Source organism: Xiphophorus couchianus, chromosome 18, assembly GCF_001444195.1.
Source record: "Xiphophorus couchianus chromosome 18, X_couchianus-1.0, whole genome shotgun sequence".
Lineage (NCBI taxonomy): Eukaryota > Metazoa > Chordata > Actinopteri > Cyprinodontiformes > Poeciliidae > Xiphophorus > Xiphophorus couchianus.
The window spans coordinates 1,024,384-1,051,311 of NC_040245.1; the positions used below are offsets into that span (position 1 = coordinate 1,024,384).

At 42.3% G+C, this 26,928-nt stretch overlaps 2 protein-coding genes and 2 long non-coding RNA genes across 5 annotated transcripts in view; 2 read left to right on the forward strand and 2 right to left on the reverse strand.

Annotated features, from left to right (window-relative positions):
• Nucleotides 1-16,969, reverse strand: part of LOC114161774 (fibroblast growth factor 12) — a 36,224-nt gene extending 19,255 nt beyond the window's left edge. Inside the window, exon 1 of one of the 2 annotated variants that reach the window (XM_028045348.1) lies at nt 16,693-16,969. In XM_028045348.1, the coding sequence (XP_027901149.1) occupies nt 16,693-16,720 (28 nt within the window). In that variant the 5' untranslated portion in view covers nt 16,721-16,969. Of the gene's footprint in view, nt 1-1,491; nt 1,917-16,692 lie in introns of those variants that run through there. The other variant, XM_028045347.1, reaches the window with a different exon arrangement.
• LOC114161801 (uncharacterized) lies at nt 1-21,965 on the forward strand. The gene is made up of 3 exons (XR_003599076.1): nt 1-15; nt 12,618-12,622; nt 19,376-21,965. It is a non-coding gene; the product is annotated as an uncharacterized LOC114161801 (long non-coding RNA).
• LOC114161798 (uncharacterized) lies at nt 2,073-4,419 on the forward strand. The gene is made up of 3 exons (XR_003599073.1): nt 2,073-2,184; nt 3,470-3,626; nt 3,705-4,419. It is a non-coding gene; the product is annotated as an uncharacterized LOC114161798 (long non-coding RNA).
• LOC114161726 (protein MB21D2) overlaps nt 20,317-26,928 on the reverse strand; it is an 8,730-nt gene continuing 2,118 nt past the window's right edge. Inside the window, exon 2 of the mRNA XM_028045270.1 lies at nt 20,317-24,458. Within this exon, the coding sequence (XP_027901071.1) occupies nt 23,194-24,458 (1,265 nt within the window). The 3' untranslated portion in view covers nt 20,317-23,193. The remainder of the gene's footprint in view (nt 24,459-26,928) is intronic.

Here is a 26,928-nt window from a genome sequence, read left to right on the forward strand (position 1 = left end):
ACGTCTCTGCTTTTAGTTTCCAGTGGAAACCTGGAGTCCGACGATTCCAGTTTAATAATAACGCAGGAAAGTTTTCTGAGTAGCGAGTTTCCACTCAGTCTCACTGGAAGTCTGTTTATATGTAAAGAGATATGTGTGACATGAGAGGAGTGGGACCCTGAGAGCAGATCGGACGCAGATATTTATAATACAGAAGCCTCCGACGGGAGGCGACGAGGAAGAGGAGGAGGAAGAGGAGCTGCTGAACTACAGCATCTACTACATTGCACATTTTTAGAGACAAATTTACACTCTTATGAAACATTTTGCCTAAAAATGCTATTTCTGTTAATGCTAAATAGTTCTCAACAAAAAAAAGAATCCAGATCAGGCTTCGTAAGCAGATATTTCTGCAAAACAGACGTAAAAATACCTTAAAAAATATCAAACTAAACATCTGTTTCTGTGATAAGTGTGGAAATATAAATGGAACCAAAAGAAAAATGTATATTATTAGTTCCGTTTAGCTCATTTCAAACATATTCACAGTGAAACGCCGACATACATATTTAAATAAATATATGTGTGATAAAGAAACAGGCAGAAGTATAAACTTCTGACCCTCTTGCTTTTATTTGTCTTATTTTACACATAATTATTTAAGAAAGGTGGAAAAACAATAAAAAACACAAAATAACGATAAAATTGTTTTTTTTTTTACAATTTAGGTTTTAAATATTATTTTTTTAGTATTTTAATTTAGCAAGAAACAAATATTAAGAAGAAAATAACAAATAAACCAACAAATAATGTCACTATATGTTGTCATGTTAAAAGTGAAATTAAAATAAAATTTTTGTTTTTTGTTGCATTTATGCTTATTAAATTTTTTTATTATTGTTTATTGTCTATTTCTGTATTAGTTTTGTTTTTACTTCAACATTTTGTGTTTTTGATGGAAAATGGCATAATAATAATAATAATAATAATAATAATAATAATAATAATAATAATAACCAAAGAAGACACCTGTTAGATCTCTAACCATGCACTCTGAAGCCTAACCCCCAACTGAAAACAGTATTTCCCCTCATAGGAACCAAGAAAATGTCCCCACAACCCCAACTCTAGACAGAGATAGGTCCCCACAAGGATATAAAAACCTGGTCCACACCCACACACACCCACCCACCCACCCACACACACACACACACACACACACACACACACACACACACACAAACACTGCTGTTGATTTGAATGCTTTTCTTCTTTTGCATCGGGTTGTTTTGCATCAGACCTGCAGCAGCGATGCAGCCAGATGCTCAAAGCCTCAAACGGCTCCCAACATCTGGATCAGCTTCAGCTGTTCTGACTTTGTTTACACCGAGCGCGTTGACCCAGATGGTTCTGGAAACTCTCTGTCTGTACCGGGCCTGGTTCTGGTCCATCCCAGCTGCGGAGCGTTTATTTCGGGTCCGAGGCGAACCGACCCGTCTCTGACAGACTCACCCTGCTGACTGCTCTCCTTGTGAACATGACCCTTCTCCTCATCCTCCTCTTCCTCTTTACCCTTCCTCAGCAGCAGGCGTCGGAACAGGCTGCAGTACCGGGTCATGGTGCGCCGACCCGACCCGTCTGGTCCGTAAAGGTTGGACACCTCTCAGTAAACAGAGTGAAACTTACACATGGGACTGTGAATCCCAGTCCATCCCACAAACTGGGATGGACTGGGCTGTACTGGGCCGGACCGAATCCCAGGAAGAGGTTCAGGTTACAGCGGCTCGGGTTACTGCATGTAAAAACACCAAACACCTCTCTGGTTGTGATCAGGCTACTAAATCTGACCTTCTAAAATTAATGCTGGACACAGGAAAGGCAGCAACAGGAGACAGGACACCAGCAGGGGGCAGCAGAGAGCAACAGGACACCAGCAGGGGGCGGCAGAGAGCAACGGGACACCAGCAGGGGGCAGCAGAGAGCAACAGGACACCAGCAGGGGGCGGTAGTGTCCAGTGTCTGAGTCTTTGGTTGCCTAGCAACAACCTGCTCAGTAACTTGCGCAGTAGCAGTTTCAGGTTTCCTCAAAACTGCTTAAAAACGTGGAGAGAAAACTGGTTAAAAAGGAAAAGATCACGCCACCAGTTTGGCAACAAACTAATCAATAATTACCGATATCAACTGATAAGAAACGCTTATGTCAAGGTAAGTTATTCAGCCATATTGTCCAACGCTAACACCACATGACCAACCCATTCCTGAAACACAAACAGCTAAAAGATAGAAATAAACATCAGTCGTACATCTCGACCCAGTTTTATTATCGATATGTCTCAAACATTGTCCGATACCGATGTTAGTCCCGATATATCGCACATCCCCAGAAGAAACAAGTGAAACGCTGTTCAGATGCTTAAGACCTGTTTGATTCTGAAAACTGTTTAAATAATTTAACAGGTTTATTTTAGCGCTGCTCAAGATTCAGGAAACTGAAATTTAATTATTTGTTTATTTGCATCTTTTTTTAATATTGCAAAATAAACGAAAACTATGCAGAATGTGCCACTTTTGTGTGATTAGTCATCAGAATAATCAATTTCTAAAAGAGTTTGTTGCTGCCATAAACTAATATATACTACCTTTATGATGGTGTTGTAGTTTCATTATTTTGTATTTATTGTTTGTATTGATTGCATTATTTGTATTTATTGACAGAATTTGTGAAGGTCAGTCATTTAAATTTTGTATCTCCTTTGTTTGTTTTTAGTTTTGCAGGGACAACAAATGAAAAATAACATTTTGACTAATTCTGGATTTTTTACAGAAATGTTTATTAATGTGCATTTAAATTAAATTGCTGTTTTATTCTGAATACCTCTGAATAATTTGAGAAACAGGGCATAACAAAAATATACAAACATTTTATATTTATTAAATATTTTAACTTAGACACTATTGCAATAGATTTTATGTAACAATAGGCTGGAAACAATAATCGTAGACTAATTTAGTAACTAATTAATTGTTAACTCGAGTATAAAAACTATAACAAAGACCATTTGTTAAAAACAGTAGTAAAAAAGCAAAAACTGAACAATAAATATAAACATTTTGTATTTAAGATAAAAACCTTGTGTCTGTGAAAATGTTCTAATTATGACGAATAGTTTTAGCTTCACTAAAAGAATGCTGCTGTTGCATTTTAAACAACAAAAAAGTTGATTTTCTTGAAAAAGGAAATTAATTATTTGTTTATTTGCATCATTAATGTATTTCAAGTATTGCATTAAATGATTTAAGTTATTAAATAAAAGATCTACAGAATGTGTCAGAATAATCAATTATTAAAATAATTGTTTGTTGCAGCCCTGAACTAATAATATAGAAATTATGTTTGATTCCATATTTCTGAATATGTAACACAGGAAGACTGTATTCATGTATTAAATATTTTATGGTAAAGATTTTGACATTTTATGTCTCTGTGAAGTTCATCCAGATGTGGAGCGTCTCTGTAAACCTGTGGATTATTTACTGAACTCTGACCCGATAACGAGGTTCCGGATGAAACCAGAGACGGCTCGGCTCACATGAAAAATGTTTTCCATCCTGCTCTTCGTCCTCCTCCTCTTCCTCCTCAGCTGCAGGTGAGCAGCAGCTGCTCAAACACTCTGCTGTCTTTGTTCTGCTGTTTGTGTCACTGCAGCCTCATGTTGCTGCTGCAGTGAGTTCCCGGTGCGGCCAGCAGGGGGCGCACGGCGGCAGCGGCATCAGGGCGTGACCGGGAGGAAGAGGAGCAGCAGTGAAGGACACGCTGCTGCATCCAGAGGAGGCACGACGGGGAAAGCTTCTGCTTCTGCTGGTTCTGATCAACACTTCTCCAGATTTTATCTGGACTTCTTCACTCCAGAACCAGAACATTGTTTAATTAGCAGAATTATATTTATAAATTTATCAAATTAGACGCAGAAAAACTCAATCAGAAATAATCTGCTGAAAGAAGTGAAGCTGAATTTATTTCTATCTTTTGTCTCTTCCACCTATCAGAGGAGGCGCCGGTCCAGGAGGGAAACTGTCGCCATAGCAACGCCCTCCAGCTCCTCCTGGAGGCCTGTTGAGCTCCTTTAGTCTCCCCAAAGTTAAATGTTCCCAAACAGTTAAATGTGTCACTTCTGCAAGTGAGAGAACAGATCAGCAACCTTCTTTCAGCCAGCTGACTGGCAGTGTGCAGCACCAGCTGTGGGAGGGGCAGCTTTCAATCAGCTGGAGAAAGTTCTGGTAACTAGAACACTGAACCATAAGAAGGGCGTGATGGGTCGTTGGCACATTCTGCTAATCGTGATGCTAGTTTTTCTTTAGCTTTAGCTAACTAGCTAAAATTTCCAGATAAATTCCTGTTTGTAAACATTCAGTTGAATGAAGTTTAATGTCTGGGTCGAAGTTTTGACTGTTCAGAATTTTTCGTAGTTACATGTTTACATTCATGCTCTTATTTTGAAAAAACAGCAGTTCCATTTCCTCTTCTCACAGGACATGCAGAGAGGTTAAATAAAAAATCTAATGATGGTTCTTCTGTACCCAGAATGCATTGCTGCAGTTCTTCTAGAAGCTGATGTGCAACGTGTTTTCTGACTGGTCAGTTAGCTAAAACCAGTAACAATAAAACAGAAACCATGAGAGAAAGATCTGTTCCAAAAACAGTCCAGGTGTTTTTTATTTATTTTTTTAATTCAATCGTGTTGAGGGTCATGAACTCTGCTGTAACACATGTTGTGTTATTGAAACATGGTGGAATTTAGCTCTTAAATACCATGTTCATTTAGCGCTTTAGCGTTAGCATAGTCAATGTTTATGATTAGCGCTTTAGTGTTGGCGCAGCTAGTTTTTTAGTTGGCAGTGTGAAACTGCCAATCGCTCCATGCTAGCTCACATCAGAGGTTTGTCGTCTCCATGACAACACCCTGAGATGAACAAACCGGACCCGGATTAGTCCAACCAGGAAGTTCAGGCAACAGCATGAAAAGCAGATGGAGAACAGAGGCTGTGTTTCCAGTTGCTGCAGCAACGGTGAGGAGGGAGGTCAGAGCTGCAGCAGAAGATCAGAGGATTTAAATTAAGTTCATTTTTCAGCAGGAAGTCAGTTCCTGCTGACAGGAAGTGGAACAATCTGGATCAGGATCAGCCTGATGAGCCTTCAGCTGGACTTATAGGGTGGAGACGGATGGACAATCAGTCAGTCAGTGATTCAGTCAGTCAGTGATTCAGTCAGTGATTCAGTCAGTCAGTGATTCAGTCAGTGATTCAGTCAGTCAGTCAGTGATTCAGTCAGTCAGTGATTCAGTCAGTCAGTCGGTTTGGTTCTGCTGCAGCGTTCCAGTAACCGGCGGGTCGCCCTCCAGGTTCTGATCATTCCCTGAACTGGATCATGAATTATGGAGAAGCTCTCCTCTCTTTAAGGTTAGCGTCGCTCGCTCGCTCTCTGACCGCCTCTCTCTGCCTCTGACACACACTGTCTCCATGGCGACGCTCTTAAAGAGCCACGCCAGCCGGTGACTGCTGAGGCTCCGTCAGTCTGTAGCTGATCCAGATCCGTCTACAGGCATCGAAATGCTGCAACATGATTGGCTGATTCACCGGTAATCTAACAGTTTTTAGGAACTGGAAGAAACTCAGTTAAACGAGTCGATCTGAACGGAGAACTTCAATTTCTGATTTTTATTTGGGTTTTTTGAATATTGATGATATCAGGAAGGAAGGAAGGAAGGAAGGAAGGAAGGAAAAAAGGAAAAAAAGAAGGAAGATGCATTTTCCATATTATCATTTAAATCCCATCAGGAAGGTTAGCGTTAATAAAAATATAGTCCCAGTATTTTCTCCTGCAGACGAGGATGTTTGTCAGAAGAATAAATGAAAGCGCAGCAGCTAATTTAGCGTTTCCAGAGTCCGTCAGCACTTTGTGTTGATGAGTTTATCTGCAGCGGCGGATTCGCTCCAGAGATGCCGTTCTGTTCGCTTCCTGGCCTCATAAAGTCCGTCTCTGGGAGGAAGCGTCGCCTCGGCCTGGATCTGGGGAAACGAGTCTGTTCTTGCCAAGTCCCAGTTGTTTCTGCGCTAACTGGTCCAGGCAGTCAGACTGACTGCTGCTGCTGAAACTTTATTTAGAGTCACTTTGTGCTTCACAGAGACGAATGTTTACATTAATATGACAAACTAAGCTAACCAAGCTAAACTGCTGAGTCAGGCCCATTGTCTCCACCCAGAAGAAAAGCAACATTATGGATGGATGTTCTTCTCACTAATGGACTCTGACTCTATTAGGACAGTCGGTAATATTCCCTATCTGAAGCATTAGGAGGCATTAGTGAACATTAGCGAACATTAGCCTCTCTATATGAATCCGAACACTTTATTTACTCTGCTGAGGTTCGTCTATCTGAAGGTTTTCTGTTGCTTTGAAATGTGAAAAATTCTTTGTTGTCATCATTCAGAGAGACAGATTTAGAAGAACTGACAAGTTTCCTGTTAAAACGGTTCTGGTTCTGGTGTGACTGATGAACATCATGAGGAGGATCTGTTGGTATACAGGAATATTCTGGAAGGATATGGAAAACTGTTCCCAACTAAAAATCTGAACATTATTTTCACAATTAAGGTTTCTAAGTGATGCAGAACTATATGGTTAAATTCTTAAATTATATATGGTAAATTTCATATTCACACCTCCAGACAATTTGAATTATACAGTACAGACCAAAAGTTTGGACACAACTGTGTGTCCAAACTTTTGGTCTGTACTCAGTACATATAGGACTAGCTGTTAAAATTAACTTTAAATGCTAAACATATCTTTATTCAACTGAAAGGTTTACAAAACAGCAAAGCTACAAAAGAGTTTAATAAAGATTAGTGCTTAAAATTTATCTGGAAAATTTATTTAGGGGAGGCTAAGTGTGCTAAATGTTTTCAAAGCTAGCTAAAGCACAGAATAAAAAGTTAGCTGCACTATTAGCGACTGGATCAAGCTATGTAAAGATGGTACATAGCTTTAAGTTGATTGAATAACCTAAGTTGTGAATTTTAATTGTTTATGTTGAGAATTATAGAATACCGTATTTTCCGCACTATAAGTTGCACCTAAAAACCTTCAATTTTCTCAAAAGCCGACAGTGCGCCTTATAATCCGGTGCTCCTTATAATCCGCTGCGCCTTATATATGGACCAATATTGAGCCACAACTGGTCTCACAACTACGGTAAGCAGCCGCCGACTTCATTTCCCCCGTAGAAGAAGTAGCGCGCGGTGCAGGCTGGGTTTTGTGTAAAGACCCCAAAATGGCTCCTATTAAGAGACGAGCTGACGACGCAGTTTAAGCTCCAGGCGATCAGTGATGCAGTAAAACACGGGAACAGAGCAGCAGCCAGAGAATTTAACATGAACCAATCAATGGTTATAGTGGAAGTGGATATATATTGTGATTTGATTTACCGTAACAGCATCAGACTGTTTTCTACATGTTTATTGAATCGAGGAAAAGTTCCCCTCTACTATATGTTACACCTTGCTGTTGTTAAAAGATAAACTGTCACCAAAATACCACGTCACTGACTTTACCTCAGGAAAATAATAAAAAGCTGTTTATACGGAGTTTCAGAACGCTGGTTTGTAATCTATTAATAAAGTTTTACTGACCTCTCGGACTGTTTTGTTGACATTCCCTTTAGCGCAGCTCCATCTAATGGATGCATAACGTAACTGCAGCCTCTACTGTAGCGGCTATTCTATGCGCCTTATATATGAAAAAAGTTTTAAAATAGGCCATTCATTGAAGGTGAGCCTTATAGTGCGGAAAATACGGTAAACGTTGAAACTTTACAACCTGCTGTGTATTAGCTTGCTAGCTTCACAAGCTAACATTGATGTTCTCAGAGGGTTTTTAATCATCAAAAATCATCAGAACAAATTTCAAACAATTTAACATTTCAGTACAAACTCAATATTTCAGTTTTGTACTTAAAACATTTTCAAAGTTTTGGGCCTCTGGTAAGGCACAGACCCACTAGTGGAAGGAAAAATTTGCAATGTCATAAATTATTGTTAAATTGATTTTAAAAAATAAGACTTTATCCTTTAACATTCAGAGATAAACTTCTCCTTTATTCCTTTAATATAATTACTCTGATGATGTAAATCTATAAATACTTTTTCTCTGCTGCCGTGAAGCACCTGCTCCTCTGAACAAACATCTGTGGGATAAAAGGCGCCGTCAGCTCTTCACTGTCGCTGAAGCTCTGAGGTTTGAATCGATGGTAAACAGATAAACTCCTCCATCAGTCAGCTCTGAGTTGGTTTCCTCTAACAGCTTAACTCCATAATGAGGAAAGCTGCCAGCAGCTGGCAGTGATGGAGGCAGCAGGGAGGGAGTCTGGACCTGCTGAGCTCAGCGCCTCCTGCTCTTTATCTCCCACATGCTGGAGGAGGGGAAGAGACGCAGCAAAGACTCAGCAGAACTTCAGGTCACAACGAAGGAAAACGTTCATCTGTTCGTTCTAAAGCTCCTGCGATTCTGGACACGTGATCCATCCTGAGAAGAACAGAATATTTATAGAACACGAACATCTGGAAACCGTTCTGATGAAGTCCACGAGAATTTCCTAATTGTAGACATTTTTCTTTCTCCTCTGAACCCAAAAACTCAGTGACACCTGCAGTACCAACCAACTGGTACCAAAACAACCAACTAACCAAACAACCAAAATAACCAAAATAACCAAACAACCAAACAACCAAACTAACCAAAACAACCAAAACAACCAACTAATCAAACAACCAAACAACCAAAATAACCAAAACAACCAACTAACCAAACAGCCAAAACAACCAACCAACTAACCAAACAACCAAACAACCAAAATAACCAAAACACAACACTAACACAACAACCAAAACAACCAAAACAACCAAAATAACAAACAAACAAAAAACAAAAAACCAAATAACTCATAAAAAACCAAACTTAACCAAAACCAAAACAAACCAAAATACCAAACAACCAATAACCAAACAAACCAAAACAAACCAAAATAACAAACAACCAACTAACCAAACAACCAACAACCAAAATAACCAAAACAAACCAAAAACTAACCAAAACCAAAACAACCAAAAATAAACAAAACAACCAACAAACAACTAACCAAAAAAACCAAACAACCAAAACAACCAAACAACAACCAAACACCAACAAACAACCAAAACAACCAAAATACCCACAAAACAACCAACAACCAACAAACCAAAACAACCAAAAAACCAAAACAACCAACCAACCAACTAACCAAAACAACCAAACAACCAAAACAACCAAACAACTAACCAAAACAACCAAACAACCAAAACAACCAACCAACTAACCAAACAACCAAAACAACCAACCAACTAACCAAAACAACCAACCAACTGGTACCAAACAACCAAAACAACCAACCAACTAACCAAAACAACCAACTAACCAAACAACCAAAACAACCAAAATAACCAAACAACCAAACAACCAAACTAACCAAAACAACCAACTAATCAAACAACCAAACAACCAAAATAACCAAAACAACCAACTAACCAAACAGCCAAAACAACCAACCAACTAACCAAACAACCAAAATAACCAAAACAACCAACTAACCAAACAACCAAACAACCAAAACAACCAAAATAACCAAAACAACCAACTAACCAAACAACCAAAACAACCAAAATAACCAAACAACCAACTAACCAAACAACCAAAACAACCAAAATAACCAAAACAACCAACTAACCAAACAACCAAAACAACCAAAATAACCAAAACAACCAACTAACCAAACAACCAAAACAACCAAAATAACCAAAACAACCAACTAACCAAACAACCAAAACAACCAAAATAACCAAACAACCAACCAACTAACCAAAACAACCAAACAACCAAAACAACCAAACAACTAACCAAAACAACCAAACAACCAAAACAACCAACCAACTACCAAAACAACCAAAATAACCAAAACAACCAACTAACCAACACCAAACAACCAAAATAACCAAAACAACCAACTAACCAAACAACCAAAACAACCAAAATAACCAAACAACCAACCAACTAACCAAAACAACCAAACAACCAAAACAACCAAACAACCAAAACAACCAAACAACTAACCAAAACAACCAAAATAACCAAAACAACCAACTAACCAAACAACCAAACAACCAAACAACCAAAACAACCAAACAACCAAAACAACCAACTAACCAAACAACCAAACAACCAAAATAACCAAAACAACCAACCAACCAACTAACCAAAACAACCAAACAACCAAAACAACCAAACAACCAAAACAACCAAACAACTAACCAAAACAACCAAACAACCAAAACAACCAACCAACTAACCAAAACAACCAACCAACTAACCAAACAACCAAAACAACCAACCAACTAACCAAAACAACCAACCAACTGGTACCAAACAACCAAAACAACCAACCAACTAACCAAAACAAACCAACTAACCAAACACCAAACAACCAAAATAACCAAACAACCAAAAACCAAACTAACCAAAACAACCAACTAATCAAACAACCAAACAACCAAAAATAACCAAAACAACCAACTAACCAAACAGCCAAAACAACCAACCAACTAACCAAACAACCAAAATAACCAAAACAACCAACTAACCAAACAACCAAACAACCAAAACAACCAACTAACCAAACAACCAAAACAACCAAAATAACCAAAACAACCAACTAACCAAACAACCAAAACAACCAAAATAACCAAAACAACCAACTAACCAAACAACCAAAACAACCAAAATAACCAAAACAACCAACTAACCAAACAACCAAAACAACCAAAATAACCAAACAACCAACCAACTAACCAAAACAACCAAACAACCAAAACAACCAAACAACTAACCAAAACAACCAAACAACCAAAACAACCAACCAACTAACCAAAACAACCAAAATAACCAAAACAACCAACTAACCAAACAACCAAAACAACCAAAATAACCAAAACAACCAACTAACCAAACAACCAAAACAACCAAAAAACCAAACAACCAACCAACTAACCAAAACAACCAAACAACCAAAACAACCAAACAACTAACCAAAACAACCAAACAACCAAAACAACCAAACAACTAACCAAAACAACCAAAATAACCAAAACAACCAACTAACCAAACAACCAAACAACCAAACAACCAAAACAACCAAACAACCAAAACAACCAACTAACCAAACAACCAAACAACCAAAATAACCAAAACAACCAAACAACCAAAACAACCAAAACAACCAACCAACTAACCAAAACAACCAACTAACCAAACAACCAAAACAACCAACCAACTAACCAAAACAACCAACTAACCAACTAACCAAAACAACCAACTAACCAAACAACCAAAACAACCAACCAACTAACCAAAACAACCAACTAACCAAACAACCAACCAACTAACCAAAACAACCAAAACAGAACCAGGAGAAAACCTTCTTATACATCAGACAGCAGATGGGGGTTTTTATGTTATTGAACTTTACAAATGTCACCGTTTCAAACTAAAAGTTTAGCTTACAAACTAAGCTAAATAGTTTGTAAGTAATTTGGATTGGAGCTAAATATTAGGTTAGCTCAGTCTTAGCTTGTTACCTGGGTCTTCCAAACATTTTTATAAACTGCTTTTCAGTTAAAACATTGGATGAGTCTTTTTCAAGGCAATACAGGCGTTGAGCAATGGATCTACAGCAATGGTGTCTGCACCAATTCACCAGAGTTTACAAAACCCAACTGTTATTTTGAAAAATACACTCAAAGTTAGCTAGTAATTTTGTATATCAGCTAGTAAATAAAGGTTTAGTGTTGACATGAAATTTACAATTGAATGACTAACATGGTGAAAATATGACTGAAAAATGAACCCCCATGTTTTTCTATAAATTATTGCTGTTCATTTTTAACAGTGTAATTTTGACTCCGTTCGGTGCAGCTGTCAGTGGATCAGCACTGAAAACAGAGAACAAGATAAACAGCCACAGAAAAACAGAGAGACAAAACCTGAAGTCAGATGTTTCTGTGATGAACTCAGCAGGAGGTCAGAAGGTCACATCTGAACTGGATCCTGGATCCAAACTCCAAGAACTGAAGTAAAGAACTGGAGAACCGGACCAGACAGACAGGAAAGAGGAGGAACTGGTTCAGACTGAATGGACTATGGAAAGTTCCCAGATCTCAACCTCAGAATTTTTTTTTTAAAGATTTTAACTTTTTTGCTCCACTTAAAGTTGTAAATAATAATTTTAGCAAATAAAAATAAATAAATGTTGATTCTCAAGTTGGAGTCAGGATGTGAGGGATCTCTGCTCCTAAGCGCTGTCTGTGTAGTCGGCTTGAGTCGGATCGGGTCGGGTCGGATCGGGTCGGGACGTTAAGGCTGTGCAGCCTTTCAATCAACTCAACCCGGTAAGAATTGTTCCAGTACAAAGATCCATCAGGGATCCGGAAACATTCAGCATCAGAGAGAGACGGACAACAAGGTCCTGCCTCAGAGAACCATAAAGATGGTTCAGAACCAGTTCAGAACCAGTTCAGAACTAAAACTGGACCAGAGACTAAATATAACTAACAGAGTAGAAAGTACATTTATTAATGAAGGACAAACATCCATCCATCCATCCATCCATCCATCCATCCACTGTACATCATGTACGGCTGAGGCAGAATTGCAGTTGAAGTAAGACATACTGCCCCCTGTAGGTTGCTGTTAGCACCAGTTATAATTAATGTTTTTGAACATTTTTGTGGAAAATTTGCATCAGAACAAAATAATCTGTTGATTTTGTGCGAATTCTCCCAATAACAGAATCAAAAACTGGCAGGACTGATATTTGTGCTTGAATTAGTTGATATTTTTGTTTTATTTCCAAAGGTTTGTAGCTTAATTAATAGTAATTGTTTATGTCAGGCAGGAGAAACTGGTAAAGCTGCAGATATGGGACCAGCATGCACTGGGGCGGGCCGGCGGTGGAGCAGAAGCCAATAGGAAACCTGCTCCTGCCTGCGTCATCAGCATACGAATGAACAGAACTGTCGTTACTTTGGCTCCATAAACAAAAACATGCCACACTTTTCAGTTTCTCCTTCCACTTCACAGTGAAGGTGCACTGTAAAAAATATTTGTATATTTGACAGTGGTAAACCGTAAAAATATGTCAGGAAAAACCATAAAGCAACGTCAACCTGTTGATTTGATGTGAGGTGAAAACAATCATTTATACATTTTACATTAATTTTATGGCTTGTTTTAATGTTAATTTTAGCAAAAACGATTGTTTTTTCCATTAAGTTAAAACATTTAGTTTTATAGTGAAACATTGACTCCAGCATCATTTCAACAGTAAAATCAACGACGACTTCAAACCGTGAAGAAAACTAAATGTTTCACAGCTGCTGGTTTTTCACCAGAAAATTTACATTTTTGTTTTTACAGTGTAAGTTTGACCGGAACACGACGGACCGGTCCGGATCCGTCTGGTTCTGCTGCGTGTTCTCTGACACAAAGTCCTGTTCTGACCCAGTCTCTGGTTCTGATCCAGTCTGTGGTTCTGATCCAGGCTGTGGTTCTGGCCGTGTTCGGCCCGCCAGCAGAGCGCCGACAGGAAGCCTCAGGTGTTTGTGTCTCAGGTTTCTGCTGGATCACAGAATTCCCTGGAGTCCGGTGAAACCGACCTGCGGGTCGATACCGCGCTCTGATCCGCCGTAAACAAACACACTGGCGTTCCCTCAGGAAAGACCGCGTCCCCTTGAGGCCCCGCCCCTTTATGCCCCGCCCATTTGGCACCCGCTCCTTTAAGCCCCGCCCCCTCCGGCTCCGCCCCCTGCTGGTCACACCGTTTATTCTGAGGTTTCGGGCCTGAATGCGAGGATTATCCAGCAGGTGGGAATAATCCTCAGACATTCAGCGTTTCTCTGATGAACACAAACAAACCTGCAGCGTTCTGGTTCTGGTTCTGGTTCTGGTCGGCTGACGGCTGCAGATTCACTGAACACACTCTGAGCAGCAGCGAGCTGACTCATGGCAGCTTTAAATCTCCTCTCCTCTGCAGTCCGGACGGCCGAGCCGGGTCCAATCAGGGCCCGGCTACACCCAGAATAAACTCACTGCTTCCATCAAACCGTCTAAAATGATCTGGAAGCAGGATAAAAATAGCCTCCTTCTGGCTGAAAATACATCTGACGGTAAAAAAAACCCTGCTGGGCGTCTGAAAACGGAGAACATCTGAGTTCTTCTGCTGCTCAACATTTCTGGATGGAAAAGGATAAAAATTAGTTTCAGCCTGAATGTCTGCAGAACTCAGAGCTGATTGCAGCTTTTCACGGCTCTGATGTCTGCGGACGGTTTAATGGAGTCTTCCTCATCCCAAAGGAGAAATCTCCATTGGACCTATTTACTGATCATCGAACCAACCCTGTTAATTATGTCACCGCTGAAACGTTTAAACAGGCAGAAGATTTCTGCTCTCTGCAGATTTACTGGTCTTTATATCACTGTTTTCAAAAACTAATCAGCCAATCAGAATGAGTTACAATGAGCAGAACAAGAAATGTTCCACAGCTAAAAAGCTAAAGAGCTAGCAGCGCTAACCCTGAAGCGCTAGTCATGAACATTAAAACATGTAAAGTATAACGTTAACCTGGAGCTGGAAGGTCTTTCAACTGCAGCTATGATTTAAACTGAAGTTAGCGCTTTAGCATTAGCTTCTGATAGATATCGTGTCAGTGAAGCATTTTAATGTTAGCTTCCGCTATATACAACGTTGGTCTGGTGCTTTAGCGTTAGCAAATCTGCAACACCCTTAGATTTTCTATTTATGTTAATATCTTGTTCTTTACTGTCTTTGTTTCATTTTGTTCTTGTTTGAAATAAAATCATTGGGGAAAAAGAGGAGAAAGAATTAGAGCATGAATATAAACTATAGTTTATAACCAAAACTTAAACAAACATGTTGAATTTTATTCAACTCAAAGTTTACAAAACAGTCGAGTAAATAAGATCTGAAATCTGGAAAAGTTCATTTAGAGGAAGACAAGTGGGATTTTCAAAGTTAGCAAAAGTACCAAAGGAAAAATTAGCTTCTCTGTTAGCATAATATTAGCATAATATTAGCATATTAGCGAAAGTGTGCCCACCAGTGAAAGGTCTGATCTTTTACAGGAGGATCTAAATTTGATTTAGTAAGAATGGGTTTTCAGATGAAATATTCTATAAATGACTATAAGTTTAATTAGCAACTTTTCCCTTTAATATGATATTAGAGACACGTTAGCTTGACTGCACTGATTTTATCCCAGCATTAAACTGTGCAGGCCCTTTGTCTGTCTGAGAATATTCAAAGATACTTAACGTCTCAGTCAAGATGGCCGCCTCTCTCAGGCCACAGTCAGTTTCCTCTGGAGCGCCTCAGGGCTGACGGCTCAGAACCCGTCACATCTGCAGATGAACCAGCTGGATGATCTCAGTTAAAAATTTAACCTGCTTGATTCTGACCCTGAACCAAAACCATGAAGCAACACACGAGCCACGCAGACTCTGGACGTCATGACAACTGTTCCTGATTGCGTCCATGTTTCCAGTTTGGCTCGCCCGCTTCCGGTCCCAGGAGGATGGACTCCGACCATCTGTCGGCCCGGCGGGCGGTTGGCGCGCTACGTCCGTTATCTGCTGCTACGCTTTCATCTTCTCCTCACACCAATCTGTCCCCGCCGTCCCCACTGTCCCCTGGAGGACGGATTTCTGGGAACCAACACTAAAGAACCGTTTGGATTCTGTTGGAAAAACAGCTAAAACGTCCGACAGTTTTAAACATATTTAAATAAAACCTGTTCTCAGGTGGAAAAGGCAAATAGCTTTAAATCTGTTTTAGAGGCGAAGGACTGCAGGCAGGACGCCATCATGGACCCAACCAACAGGCTCCACTTCAACCCGAAGAAAGTTGCTTTGAAGGAAAAGCTTTTTGAGAAACAAATCATCTAGAAAGAATAATGGATATACAGCTGCTGTTATCCCTATTATTATTAATCGATATGAATAATAATCATTCTGAGTTTGTTTTCACCACTGCAGTTCAGAACCAACCAGAAACCAGAAGATTTGGTGGGAAAATCCTGCAGGACGTCCGTCTGTTTCCCCTGAATGAAGTTTCTAAGGTTTAAAACGGAAACAAAACGATGACTCCACTTCACTGGCGCAGATTTTAATCTGAGTTTTATCTCATCACACAACATTTACACCAGATGAGGCCAGAGGCTGGACCAGTGTCTGCTGTCTCATCGGCCCACCTGTCTACACACAGTCCTCCCAGCTCCCCACAATCCCACCAGTCCCCCCAATTGCACCAGTCCTCCCAGTCCCACCAGTCCCACCAGTCCTCCCAGTCCTCCCAGTCCCACCAGTCCTCCCAGTCTTTCAGCAGGTTCTGCTGCATCAGTTTCTGGGTTGAAAACAAACAGTCTGCACCCCATCCCATAATAACCACACCTAACAGCCCCAGCAGCTGCAATCAGGATGGAGCAGCAGGATACTGCAGCACCATCCATCTGTTCATCCATCCATCCATCCATCCATCCATCCATCCTCCATCCTACCTGCCGCCTTCTCTTTCTCTTTCTCCATCTCCGGCGGTCTTCCTCCGGCCTGCTGCTGCTTCCTTCCCGGTCAGCTGATCCCAACAACAGGCGTCGGTTCCCGGGGAACAAGTCCGCTGCGGAGGAGGAAGAGGAGGATGAGGAGGAGGGACCAGGCGCGGTGTTTTTCCTCCTCCTTCTTCTTCTCCTGTCCTTTTTCCGTCTTCCAGTCCTCCCTCCTGCGGACGTTCGGGCTCGTGCGTTCACCTGGTCCGGTCCACGCGCCGCTCTCTCTCTCTCTCTCTCTCTCTTTCTCTCTCTCTCTCTCTCTCTGCACGCGCCTACTGCTGCAGCCCGAGACAGGAGTGACGTCACCACCGGAAGAGTTTTTAGGGTAACTAAATCAGGATAGATTTGGGGTTAGAGGTCAGTGTGATACTCCAAACTCTACTGCACATGCGCAGACATTTTCATAAAACCAGTTAAACAGCCAGTTTCTAAAAATCCTTTGAAGTTTTCGCCAGTCCAGTTCACAACAGGGTGACCAGGACTGGCCCGAGGCTGCTTGGGGCCCTGGGCAGGGCAGGACTTAGGGCCCCTCTTCCTGTTGAAGCTACTTAACAAAAACATTAAAAAATGTTTTTCTTTCTTCCATGTTGGTTAAATCCGTCACCAGGAGACAGATAATCTGTGAAAGGATCGATCTCCTCCACCGCCGCCCTGAGCTGCTGTGGCTGAAGAAACGCACCCAAAACAACCAATCAGAGCCAAGGGGAGGGGCTTAATGGTGTCAATCAACCTCATGTACTCACTGCTAAATGTGGTAAAGAATCAACTTACCGCTGCAGGAAACGGTTTATATCAGTGGCTAACTAGCCTAGCATTCATGACAAGTTAGTGGAGAAGCAGCTGTAACATAGCAGAGAGCAGGGGGTTCTGAGCAGCGCACACATGTGGATGATTGACAGCACTAAGACCCACTTCCTGGCTCTGATTGGCTGTTTCTGACAATGATTGTATTTCTACTGTTAACTGATTTTTTCACTGCTGTTCTGAAAACTTATGATCGATTAGTAAAGTTTGACTGTGGAGTGAAATTAAACATCATGACGGACGATTTACCGATTTACCAAAACACCCGAGGAAGATTTAACAGTTAAAACAAGACAAGAAACTCATTGAATGATAAATATCTGTTTTCAGTTCAGTTTATTTATGTTCACAACAAGTGTCGTCTTGAGAAAATAAAAACCATTACAGTAACTGATCCCAGTTATCAATCAGTTTATTATTCAAATTAGTTTAAACCAGACCAGAGGTCAGAGGTCACAGGTCGATTAGCGTTCACACCTCACCAAACGGACCGGAGTTTGTAGCCAGAGGGACCGGAGTCGGGTTAAAGTGACTGAACTGGGCTGGTGGGAATGTAGCCTGAATCACTGAGAGGTCAGAGTTCGCCGGGTTAAATACTCAAATAATTCCTCTGTAAATGTTCAGTTGAAGTGAAATTAAGTGAAAAAGCAGCTAAAGTCCAAAACAGTCTCAACGCGCTACGGAGCTAACGAGGTTCACTGGGAAATCTGGATCACAGGACGGAAAACAAACTGGAGAAGGTTCTGTTTCTGTACAGCGTCAGGGCTTTTCTGTGAGCGCTTTGTACTTTCAGCATGTTAGGATGATGGATGGTTTCCCGTTGGCACGGCAACGAGCTCAGCCATAAACGCAGCAGGACGGAGAGAGGCGGAGAGCAGGTGGAGGACAGGTGCTGAGACGACAGGAAGCTGGAGGGAAAAACAACTGAATCAGGAGAAAACAGGAAGCAGAATCAGAGAACAGGAAGTAAGAAACTTTAGGATGGAAGCTGAAAAAAATGAATAAAAGAATAATGACCCGAGAATTAACACATTAAAATAAGAGAAAAAATGTGGGAAAATTCATTATTTCTTTGCTTATTAGAAATAATAATACTGGTCACACACTGTTGTGGGACACCAGCTCCAGTCTTAAAGCACAAGTCAGCCGGTGTGTTAACAACGTTTAGGTAGGAGTAATCAGACTTTCATGAATTATTAGATTTACTGCCAAGAAGTGTCATAAAAACAGAAACAAAATCAACCAAACATTAAATTCTGAGTTTCTGTGAGAAAGAACATAAATCTGAATAAATCTGGAAACCGACAGCGAAATGAACTGATAGTGTAAAAATAAAAGAAACAGCTGAAGAACAGAGGAGAGAAGAAATGAAGGGGTGAGATAATAAGGAAAATGAAAAGGAAGAAAAGCAGAGAAACAAAAAAAGACTAAACAAAAAAGAAAATGATGACAAAATAAATCAAAATAAGAAAATAAAAAGTTAAATTATCACAAAACAGCAGGAAAAAAGAGAAGATGGAAATTAATCATGTAGGAGAGAAAATGATTGAAAAACAGGAAGAAAGGAAAAGACAAACAGGAAGTGTTACCAGAGAGGAAAACTAAAAACAGAAACTAGAGAAACTAAAAATCATCCTGAAGCTGAAAGACATCCAGGTTCTTTATTCATCATGACGGCTTCCAATATAAAACTATAAAAATAGAAATAGAGGAAGAAAAATGTAAAAATAAGAAACAAAATGGACAGAAAATCTTCAGGAGCTGCTGCGCTCACCGCTGCCCCCTGGCGGCAGTCAGACGAAACTACAGCAAACCACAACACCCGACTGAGATCAGGAACCAGGTCACGTGTCTGTTTTTAAACCAATCAAAAGAAGTCATAGGTTTACCATAAACCATGTTCAGCAAGTATGAAAAGTTGTCTATCCTTATTTATTTTACCTTCTGAATCCTTTAAAAAGAAATCAGTACTAATTTACTGTAAGGATAAAAAGTTTATCAGTTCATCTGCAAGGACTTTAGAAATCATTAATAACTGTTTATTAATGATTAGTAAAGGTGAGCAGGAGACGATATGCTAAAAGTTATGTTTACAAATGCTTATTATGTCTGAAATGTTTAGTATAACTAAAATGAGCTGATCTGACTCTAGATTTTTCTCTTTCTCATCCTTATTGTATATTTTCCTAAACAATCATTTGTTATCATGACTTTTCTGGAGAACATTTTTTGTTTTCTCTTTGTTGCTCTGTGAAATAAAACACGGTGAAGCACCAGAGACCCGCAGGAATCCACATTTCTAGATTTCAAGTTTCAAAGCTGCTTCTGCAGGTTAGGGAACATTTTTCCATACAGTCTATTAAAAACGGAGATCCACAGGGTTCTGCTCTAGAGCCTGTAGTTTTAGTCTTATTTTCTATATGTATAGTATAATAAAGTTTATCTTCATTGAAACAAAATGAAGATTTTTTAAAGGTTGTTTTTAATGGATTTTTGTGAAAATGTAAAAAAAATAAAACAAAATCAGGTTTCCATCCTGATAAGAGAAACAGATCTGAGTAAATATTTCTTGTAATTGAATGTAATTATTCCATGGAAAATCTTCATTTGTCATGTCTGGATTTAAAAACATCAGTTTTTTCTTAGTTGGGTTTTAGAATCATAAGGAGATTTAAAGGAGGCAGCAATATTAATAAATAAACATTTCTGGTTAAGTTATGATTTATGAATAAGAGTCAAGCGAACACAGGAGAGAGGAGCAGAGGCGGTGCGTTCAGGTTAGACGTGTTTATGAGGACTCTGGTGTTACAGTGCAGGAAGTTCTCAACCATCTGAGTTCAAAACTAAAATCCATCATCAGCAGGAAGCAGCGAAACACAGAACAGAAAGAGTCACAGCCCAACAGGAGACCAGGTCAGAAAACACCGACGACATTTCCACCGAGCAGGAGTGTGTGTGTGTGTGTGTGTGTGTGTGGCACTTTGATGGCTTCAGGGCCTCTGAGTGAGTCAGTGGAGGAGCTGAGCAGCTCAGACCTGGAGTGTCCTGGAGTGTCTTCATGCTACGTGTCTTTGTGTACATTCACTAATTGCACTTGAGGATGAGGATATGTGGAGACGACATAACTGGCCCGACGGCCGCAGGAGAAGCTTCTTGTTTTGGTGGTGATGTTCGGGACAGACAGCCGGTGTGGGAGCGGGTCGGCCGAGAAGCAGCCGGACCCGACCCGTCGCTTTAAACACAAAGAAGCAGCTGGAGACAAGAGTTAGCTTATCAAACAGGAAGTTCCTGAATCAAGTGACCATCCATGTGGAGGCGGCGACCTGCGACCCTGTAGCCGATGCAGGACCGTCATCCGGCAGGTCCACCTGACAGATGAGCCGACCGACTCTTCCACTTTCACACTAACCGGAACCAAACCCAGGAAAACTCCTCCAGAAACTCCTAAACCCGAATTAAACCGGTTCTGTTCTGCTTAACCTACAGAAGTTATTGCTTAAACACATGATCTTACTAAGAGCAGAACTGATATCAAACTGTGTCACCGGTTCTGGAAAAACATCTAGAAGACGAGAGCAGAGTCACATGTGCTGATAAGATGTAACTCCAGGGTCAAAGGTCACTCTGATATATTAGAGGTGAAGTATTTGTGACATTGATCTGATATCGAGGATAAAAAAGCATCAAAATGTTTCAGCTGCTATGAATGTAAAAATGTTTGCAGACGATTCGCTGATCTGTTCACAAAGTTTAGTAAAAATGTTAAGACCATGAGGGAATTTTTGTGAAAGCTGTTTGGATCTCCATGTCAGTCATTCTTCCCAGCAGAACCATGGTTCAGTTTAAACGGGTCACAGGAAGTCGGGTTTCCTGTCCACTCAGCTTCAGCTCAGAGTTTAACGTGTCAGATCTCCACCAGGAGCTTCTGACACTCAACGTTCAACAAAACAGAGTTTTAGATTTAGCTCCTGTTTAAAGCTTCACTTGTTAACGAACTGTCACTGAAATGCAGGGAGTCGCCATGGAAACCGGTCTGGTTTTGACTCTCCAGGCATTTCCCCTCTGTAATATTCTTGCATTTTTTAATTGACAAGTTAATTGTGACAACAGCAGAGTGAACTTCATTTACCTGACCAACCACCAGGTGTCCCTACTGAGGCGTCTGCTGGTACCGACTCACCTAACTGGACGGTTTTGGTCCATTCGGTACTGCAGCCACTAACTGAAGGAGTCCAGCTGAAAATGCAGAAGTCATGAGAGTGACCCCGATACATTTCTAAAGATTCACAGCAGCGACTGAGCGTACGCTGAGCGTAACGGGAAACAGAAATCACGGCGGTGTCACGGGAGGAGCATTCTTGTGTCGGTGGCCGATGAGGAATCGTTAGCGGCAGCTAGTGGTTGTTGGTCGCGTAAATGTCCCAGAACTTCAGGTACCTTAGTGTCAGTTTTACACCGAGGTTGAGAGCTTTGGGTCAAAGATATCTCTCTGTAGGAGTCAAATATGCGTTTTATGTGTTTGGTCACCAGATGGCGCTGCTATATGAGCTGGAGTTCAACAGTTAGCATCCAGGTGGTTTTGATAATTGGTGTAAACGCTGTTCTTGTGTAGCTTCGGAGTTACTTCACGTTCTCCGTCTTATGGGAGTTGAATAAACTGGTGATGTTGCATTGAAGAAGAGCTGCCGTTTAAATGCCACACCTGCTACAACGTTAGCCGCCTAGCACGTCCTAACCAGGCGGCTGCAGGCCAACACTTCACTACTGCAGCACTAGGCTCACTAGCTCCCCCTTCTGCAAGTTTAAAGCATATGAAAGTGGAAGAGGCCAGCGTCTGTCTGAAGGTTCCTGCTGTTTGTTCTCCACAACACAAAGAAACGCAACATGAACCAGATTTTCAGAGGAAACGCGGTGGAAGTGACAGCAGCTCCATCGGCACAGTGTCGCCTCTCCGCTCACATTCAGTTCAATTTAAAACCACAATCAGGAGGAAAGGAGGTGATTTTTACATTCTGTGCAAAATTAGACGAAAAGTAGCCCACAAATTAACATTAGTATGTTTTCCGTCCGTCTACACTCTTCAGTCAGTTTTTCTTCTACTTATTTACAGTTAGTTTCTAAGACTTTAGTACCGTCGTCCCCCAGCAGGGACAAGACATTCCTCAGAGGGACTGAATCCACCGTCACAGGATCTCTGCCGGGTCCACTCCTGGTTCCAAGACAACACAACAACTTCTGCCCCAGTTATTCACTCAACAACGGAGCTTTTACGTCTCCAATCAAGAGAACCCAAAATACACCGGATTTATTCAGGAAATTGATGTTTGTCTCTTTTCCAGGATCCCTGATAAGTATCAACATTTTTCAGGACCAGCACTCGGATCAGGAGGTGGATTTCAGTCCCTTCCTTCAGTTTTAAGAACAAGCTGTCAGTTTAAAAGGCATTGAGAAGGTAAAAAACACAGGGCACACAGTGAAAAACCAGGGCAGAGGGGAAGGGAGTAGAAAAATAAAACTAAAAATAAGAAACTGTGGCAGATTACTAGACAATCACTTCACTTTGTGGCAGGAAACATAAAAAAAGTTAAAAAAGAAAGTTTCAGAGGCAGGGTCACCGGGTGAAGGAGAGGGGAGGGGAACGTCTCAGTCTCAGAAGAACTTGTCGTCGATGCGGAAGTGCGGCCGCGTGACGTCGTCCGGGTTGATGAACACTGAGATGGACTTCCCGGGATTCTCCGTCACCAACTGCTGAAGCTTCTTGGCGAGCCGATCGTCAGGCTGGTTCTCACCGCCGGCGTCGGACTGCGGCGACGGCAGGTTGGTGGAGCTGCCTCGCCACTGCACTTCCACCGTCAACCTGTTGGCGGCCTTGGCGTGCTCGATGGTGGTGCGGAGGTGCTCGGCCGGGTCGGAGCGCACCGAGGACAGTTTGCGGGCGTGCAGCATGGCCGTCTCGTCGGACAGGTGCTCCAACATGTTGCACTGAGGGATGAAGTAGTTGGGACACATCTTGTTGACGAGACAGTGCTGCAAGTCGTCAATCAGGCCCAGCAGGAAGTGGGCGGAGAAGTCGTCCTGAGCCAGATAGTTGGCTGGGAGACGGTCGCAGGCCCACAGCATGATGCTGCGCAGATGGTAGGGACTGATGGCTTTGGGCCGGGACAACAGCTTGATGATGATGGCCTTGCAGGCCTGGTACGCCTGCATCAGGCTCGACGAAATGCACTTCTTCAGCTGAACCTCGCTGCGGGCGAACGACAGCCGCCACTCGTTCTCCTTGCGGCCTTTGTAGGAGCAGGCGGGGACGAGGTAGAAGCCGCTGATCACCTCCTCCTCGGTGATCTTCCCGTCCCAGAAGTGGTTCTCCATCAGCCAGCTCTGGGCAACCGCAGGCCAGCCTTTAAACGACACCACCGGGACGATGTCGTAGAGCATCCGGCTGCTGCCGACCCCCAGGATGACGGAGATGATGGTCCCGTTCCGATCCACCTTCTCCACCCTCGGCATCCCTCTCTGTGGCTTCTTCTGCACCTCCAGCAGCACAAGAGAGATGGACTGGTAGAACCAGTCGGCCACCAGTGTTGGGGAGAAGAAGTAGTTGGTGGTCCCATTGATGTGATCGACGACAGTGCAGCAGTCCTTCCACTTGTTGATGGTTCCTTCATCAAAGAGCCGTAGGCTGAGCCAGGAGTGGCCCAGCGCCGAGTGCCGCATGTCCAGGGTCACCGGCTGGTTCCGGTCGTGGAGTTTAAGTGCGGGGACCAGTAGAGTGAAGTCCATGTCGTAGTCTGTGCCACGGGCGTAGACACTGAGCTCATCCAGGTCCATGTCCACCACACCTTCCCGAACGCCTCCAGAAAGGAGTAGGTACTCATTGGCCACTGGGAGCTTCTGGTCCAGTTTCTGAACCATTCCTAAGACAGGAAGAAAGAACCAATCAGGAAATGAATGAGCTCATCATGCACAGAATGAAGTCCAACTGCAACAGTACTCACTTCTCCAGCCAATCACCAGAAACCTGGCCAGACAAATCTTCAACAGGTGGAGGGTTAAAGGTTATGAATAGTTAAGGCTTCAGAGAGTTTAAAATGTACTTTTGGTGAAAATACTCTGTGCTGGCGCAGGAATAAACAAACAGACAGAAGTAACTTACTGCAAGGTTGTGTTTAATCTAAAGTCATGTACGTCACTGAGGAAGTGACCCCAGGAAAATCCCTCAACTCTCCAGTAGGAGACACTGATGGTGGGAAGCTACTGGACAGTAGCCACAGCTGCCCTGGGGACAAATGCAAGGTTGCCCTCTGACCTTCTGACCACCACCAGTAGGCAACGTGTCCAATCGCACAACGGGACAGACGGACGGGCCGGCGTCTGAAACCGGCAACCCACGGGTCGAAGGACGAGCCAAAGAAAGAGCTAGAAGGAATTTCCCGATTGGTTGAAAATTCCCTTGCAGTAAATCTTTCAAAACAAGAAAACTTTTAACTTCACTGAGGTGGTGCTGCATTTGGTAAGAAAATGTGTCGGTGGGTCAACGAGCAGAGTGGACCCACTGGACCCACCGACACTCTATAGCCACCAACACAGCTATAAAACCATTACCAAATCCTCCAACCAATGCAGAGCAGCACTGGTTGGATGCAGCATAATGGTGCGGGGCAGCCTGTCTCTACACGGAGCAACAAGGGGCCGTTTGTCCCAGTCTGTCCCGGACTGGTGCCATTTGTCCCAGTTTGCTCCAAAATCCACATATTCATTTTCTAACAAATGCAGCAAATTTAACGAGAAATAACCGACTTTCTGAGATCTTCGATCCTGAAGGATATGAAGGATTAGTGGCTGGACAGAGGGATTCTCCCGTCTCATCAGCGCCATCAGGAGGTAAAACCATCAGTCCCATTCATAAGTCAGAACTAACTCTATTTCCTTTTGGGTCAGTTTGGGTCCAGCCCTGCTTTTGGAGGCGTTTCTCTAAGGGTGGCCGGTGGCCCCTCTCTGGGACCCCCGATGAGTCTGGACGGGTCATTGTGTCTGCAGATGGACCGGATTGGTCGGGTCCGGAGCTGAAAGGACTCCAGCCGGCTCCAGGCTGCCGAACGCATTCCAGCGCTGCGGTGAGGCGGACCGCCGCCGCCGCCTGCTTCTCAGACACTGTCAGATGAAAGGTCAGAGGTCAGTTCAGGAGGCCGAGTCTCATTCTAAATCATGTTTACTGTTTGTCCTCCTGCCGCTTTGTGGCTCATTAAAACGGTTGTCATGCCAACATAGTTTTAGACGTTTATAAATGTCCTTTATAAACGTGGATGTACTTTGAATGTGGATGAAAGACGAGAGAAAGCTGGGAATCTGTCCAGGACGACGCAGCGGATCCAACTCAGGCTGAACAGGTTAAAGGTCACAACAGGGAAAAAGTGAGGCGGCTTGATCAGCAGCAAAGATGTTCACAAGTCAGTCGGGAAAGAACAGAACCGGTCCGGTTTGTCCTCAGGCCAAAATTGTTACATGAAAATGTAACAATTATTTGTAAATCTTTACATTTTCATGCACAATGTTCTCTGACTCTTTAAACATTTACAGCCCAAAGCTCCGCTGGCAGCAGGGTGGCGCCGTTTAGAAACTGGGTTTTCCCGGCAGAAACTCGTTGGACCCGCCTGGGATTCATGGGTTCAGTTTCACAGAGCAGATCTTCATCACATCCGATACAAAATGGGACCAGGACTCGAGTCTCAGAGTCCAAGTCGAGTCTGGAGTCTAATTTTACTGAAGAGCGACTTGAGCGGTGAGTCTAAAGCACGGTGGTGGAGGGATGGTGCTGTGGGCTCACCATGGATCCGTCTGGACCGGTTCGGCTTATCGACTCTAGATAAGCTAGTTATGAATAATGCTGCATATTGAATGAAGTAAATATTAATTAAGTTTAATTAAACTTGTTTCATAAAAACCAAACATGTTTTGGGCTCAGCAGAAAACCCAAAGAACCGAACCGGGACACAAAACGAGCTCAACCCGAAGTGGATTCATGACGCTTTGGTTTGTTCTGGGGTCACGGCGCCATCAGGCCCAGATGGAACAGAGGTGTTGGGATGGTCTAGTCAAAACCTGAACCTGACTGAGCTGCTGGGACCTTCAGAGATCCGGCAGAACCCGGTTCTGATCCGGGTTCTGATTAATCCTCAGATTGTGTTTCCTGCTGAGTGAAACCAAAACGATTCATCAGGAATATTAATCTCTTCTGGGTAAAAATAATCCAGCAGGACGCAGAACTGGGCCGGTTCTGGTCTGGATGAACGATCCAAACAACCAGGAACAAAAAATTAAATAAAAGCTTCTGCTTCCTGTTGGTTGCTCAGTCAGAACCAACCCGTTTTACCGGGTTCTGTTCTG